We start from the raw sequence: 4,247 nt of genomic DNA, 5'->3' as shown, positions 1-4,247 counted from the left end.
ACACAAAACTCCAATGACTTCTTGGTTGCTTATAACACAAAACTCCAATGACTTCTTGGTTGCTTATAACACAAAACTCCAATGACTTCTTTCGATATTCTCTATATTCTACTTTTCTTATATTTATAGCAACTCCTTTTTAATCTTTCGCTTCTCCTACCCAACCATTGTATATCCAGCTGCCCATTATTGAACTTCTCTAGAAACTAGAGAGAAAGGACATAACCCCCTGATTGTCCACCACCCTTCGAGCTGGAATGAAATTACGATTAAAAGAAACACTTTCGTCTTTCATCGTTCAGATAAATGAATAGTTCTGGTACTCCACGAAAGGCCTCTTGGGCAGTGACTTCTCGGAGTCAAAAGAAAAATCTGAAATGGACAAATGAAGTGGAACATGGAGGAAAAGTCTGCATTTTATGTAATTCTTTTGAAAATATTAAACGTATTGTGTCCAATGATTTGTTGGCTTTAGGCAGTTAAATTGTAACCATTTGCTAGTTATTATAAAACTCATCTTCAAATACTAAGTTTCTGGTTTACTGTGGTAATTATTGAAACGGGATATCGTCCTCATATTTATAGATCAAAATTTTTGTCAGTCTGCTTTGAAGAAAACATTACTTGATGTCTGTTGAACGAGTAATATTGATATCGTTACGTTTAAGACTTTGCGTTTTGTGACCCAGGTGGACTGATGAACTCTGGTTTTGAGGAAAAGGACCCTTTGGGTAACAGCCCACAACAAACAAGGTATAGAATTGAGATGCCTTTACACACTGTTTTTACTGAAAAATTGTATTGTTTGTTTGTTTGTAGCAAAGCCATCTTGGACTATCTGTTGTGTCCACCCCGGGTATCGAACCACGGATTTTAGCGTTGAAAGAAAATCGTGAAGAATGGTGTAGTTGAGATTATTAGTGTTATTATGTTATACGAATTTTACTACTAAACACAATAATCATTGCTAGTATCGATGTCATTTTCTGTCTAAGTTCTCAAAGAAACAGTTAAGTATACCAAACCTAAGATCACAATGTATGGTGAGGAGGATTACAACATTCTACATGTAAGTTTGTTTTTGTAAAGTCAAACTTTAAGTTCACTGACGATATTAACACATATTCATTATCGGACTCTGTGACAATTCCTAAGATGTGAAACACAAATCTGAAATTCCCCACAGAGAATAAAAAAAGAATCTATTTAACTAGATTTAAACTATTAATTTTGTTTAGAGTATCGCGTGGCTGTAGCATTTTTTTTTCTTTTTTTCATTGGTGCTAAAATATTTTCTGTGATGTAATAAAATTTAAGTGAAAAGGCGTGGTAATCACTACACATCACGAAAAATTCATTGTTCTAATGATATAAGATAAATTTTGATCGACCCCATCCCCTCACTCCAAATTATTGTTTTTATATAGGATTTAAAAATGATTGTGAATCAGATTTTAAAAAAGTCTTAATGAAATTACGAAGTGATTAAAGCATCTTCAACGTGATTTTAAAACGGTTTAATATTAAAGCAAATATCTATTATAATAATACTCAATTGTTTTAAATGCGCACATACCTTACTATCTAAATGGGCATGTGCGCGCACTTACTTTTAACGGATACAAACAAAAGGCGGATGTAAATATACCAAAGTAGACATTTTGTACAACAGGATATTAAAAGCTTATCAAAGTTTTTTTTAAAAAAAGATCTGATGTTAGGTCGTAGAATAACATAATAAGTTTATTTACTGATAATAATAAATACAGTAAAGTTTAGCCCTAACTAAATTAAGCGAAAAACGTACTCAAGTTGCAGTCTTAATTCATCTCTTTATCAAATATAGGCCGTGCTTAATAAAAGCTTAACTAATGTTAGGCCTAAGACAAACGAACTTATAGATTACGGTGTCTACGATTAGAATTATTTTGTATTATTCTAGAATTTCTGCATTTAAAGAAGTTCCCTTGCAATAAGGATACTAATTTGACCTCATATTAAATGCCAGTATTTTCTAAACGCTATATAGCAACGCTTTCCAAACTTCTACATCTTACAAATGCAGCTTTCCGTAATTGTTTTTACTTTTAAAAATTTCAATAAATAGATTAATAACAACAATATAGTTGGGTAGCCTTGCTCTCAAGAAAGGACGCCATCTCTAATATTTATTTATTCTTTAGTTTCAGAATATTTGAAAGCGAAAACTTCTTATATATATATATTGCCTAAAGCTAATAGAAGTATTGAAGATAGATTTTTTTCCTGTACTTAGATTTATGAACTTCTCAATAGAATTTTCACATTACGTCTTTTCCAGCCTATTACGCAGCTTATAACTGTACTCTAATAATTGAAATCAAAATTCATCAGCCCAGAGGATAAATCTAGCGATTCTGCATGCGTATAAAGAAAGCATGTCTTCATATGTTACATCAATCATTGTTACATATTTACCTATCAACTTCTATCGAAATAAACTAAATAATCCATTGAAAATGCTGCAGGGGTATTACTGATGAAATAGGATTTGAATATATAATTTTCGGTTAAGTATTTTATAAATTTTTCTCCAATTGCGCATATTGAGAAGAACGGTGTTAAGCAAAGTGGGTTTCTCGTGGTGGGCAGAGTAAAGGTAGCCCATTGTGTAGCTTTGTGCTTAACTGCAAACAAACAAACAGAAAAATATATAAAATCTGTGCAATTGAAACAATCTACAAAATGAAACTGAGCTAAGAATCTGAAATATTTAGATGTTCTGGAAAACGCCTGTGATTGATAAAATCAGTAGGCTTGAAAAGACCTAGAAATTAAGTCTATCTTTAGGTAGAGTAATAAAATTAAAATGGTCTAGAAAATACAGGTCAATTTGCGTAACCTCTGACACGTACAAACACTGGCAAATAAAGTTAAAATCATTTATATTGCGCAAGTTTAAACACATAGTTTATTTGAAATTAGCACGATACTACACAATGGGCTATCTGTGCTCTGCCCATTTCGTGTATCGAAACCAGGTTTGTAGCATTGTAAGTCCGCAGACATACCGCTATGCCACTGGGGTGTCACTTAGATAGACTATGAAATAAAGTTAAAAATCCTTTATGTTGCAAAACCTTTAACATATAGGTATACAGACTAGTAAATAAAGCAAAAATCATTTTTATCGTGCCATCTTTAACAAGTGCACAGACTAAAATAAAGTTAAAAATCCTTTATGTGCACAAGTTTTAACACATAGACAGACTGCAAATAAAGTTTTAGAAAATTATGTTGTGCAACATTTAACGTGTAGACAAACTAACAAATAAAGGTATGAATCCTTTATGTGATTACAAATGTCGATCTCTGTGTAACAACTAAGTTTTAGAAAGAAAAGAACATGAATTATTTTATGTCAGTGATTATGTGTGACACAATGAGAGTAGTTTAAAAACCAGGACATTTATTATGCTGAAGTTAAAGAGATCAAGCGAAACTAAGAGGACTTCAAATACACATGACAAACATACTTTTACAAGATGTACACTTTACAGATGAGACAAGAGTGCACATTAATCTTTAAATGATAAACAAAAAGAAAAAAAAAGTTGGAAAGCAATGAGGACATTTGATAAGACTTTTGCATATTTTCTTATTTGTAGTTCAACATGTCAACACAATGTCTGATCCAACTATGCGAACTGAAAGAAGTTTCAGAATGTCAAAGGTAGAGCCTCCATCCAGACCTAACTCCAACTGGGACGATCCTTATCATCGCCCTTATTTTGACAACAGCACAAGCCGGAACGTTACAGCACCACTAGGAAAAGTTGCCTACCTGCACTGTAGGATCCATCAATTAGGAGACAGAACGGTAAAGTTATCCATTCAGTCTGTATTTATCTAGGTTAGTGAGAAACAACTGAACATTTAGAACATTTATCGTTCCCAAGGATCAAAACTCTAAACTTTCCTATTTATTTGTAAAATTGTTAAACAAGATCAAATTATGACCTCTTAGATGAACAACAAAGATTCCGGATATCAAGAACTGAGTTAATGGTTAATCTGATCACGTATTCATGTTCTCTTGAATATTTCACTGAGTTAATGGATAATCTGATCATGTAATCATGTTCTCTTGATTATTTCACTGAGTTAATGGTTAATGTGATCACGTCTTCATGTTCTTTTGATTATTTTACTGAGTTAATGGATAATCTGATCACGTATTCATGTTCTCTTGATTATTTCACTGAGTT

General features: G+C 32.4%; 1 protein-coding gene across 1 annotated transcript in view; it reads left to right on the top strand.

The window, feature by feature from the left end:
• LOC111088396 overlaps positions 1 to 3,861 on the top strand; it is a 78,270-nt gene extending 74,409 nt beyond the window's left edge. Inside the window, exon 3 of the mRNA XM_022398403.1 lies at positions 3,648 to 3,861. Within this exon, the coding sequence (XP_022254111.1) occupies positions 3,648 to 3,716 (69 nt within the window). The 3' untranslated portion in view covers positions 3,717 to 3,861. The remainder of the gene's footprint in view (positions 1 to 3,647) is intronic.
• Positions 3,862 to 4,247: the final 386 nt, after the last annotated feature.

This window comes from Limulus polyphemus, unplaced genomic scaffold (genome assembly GCF_000517525.1).
Source record: "Limulus polyphemus unplaced genomic scaffold, Limulus_polyphemus-2.1.2 Scaffold3682, whole genome shotgun sequence".
NCBI classification, from domain to species: Eukaryota; Metazoa; Arthropoda; class Merostomata; order Xiphosura; family Limulidae; genus Limulus; species Limulus polyphemus.
Note: the sequence above shows the minus strand (reverse complement) of the source record. Positions and strands in the feature narration are given on the sequence as shown.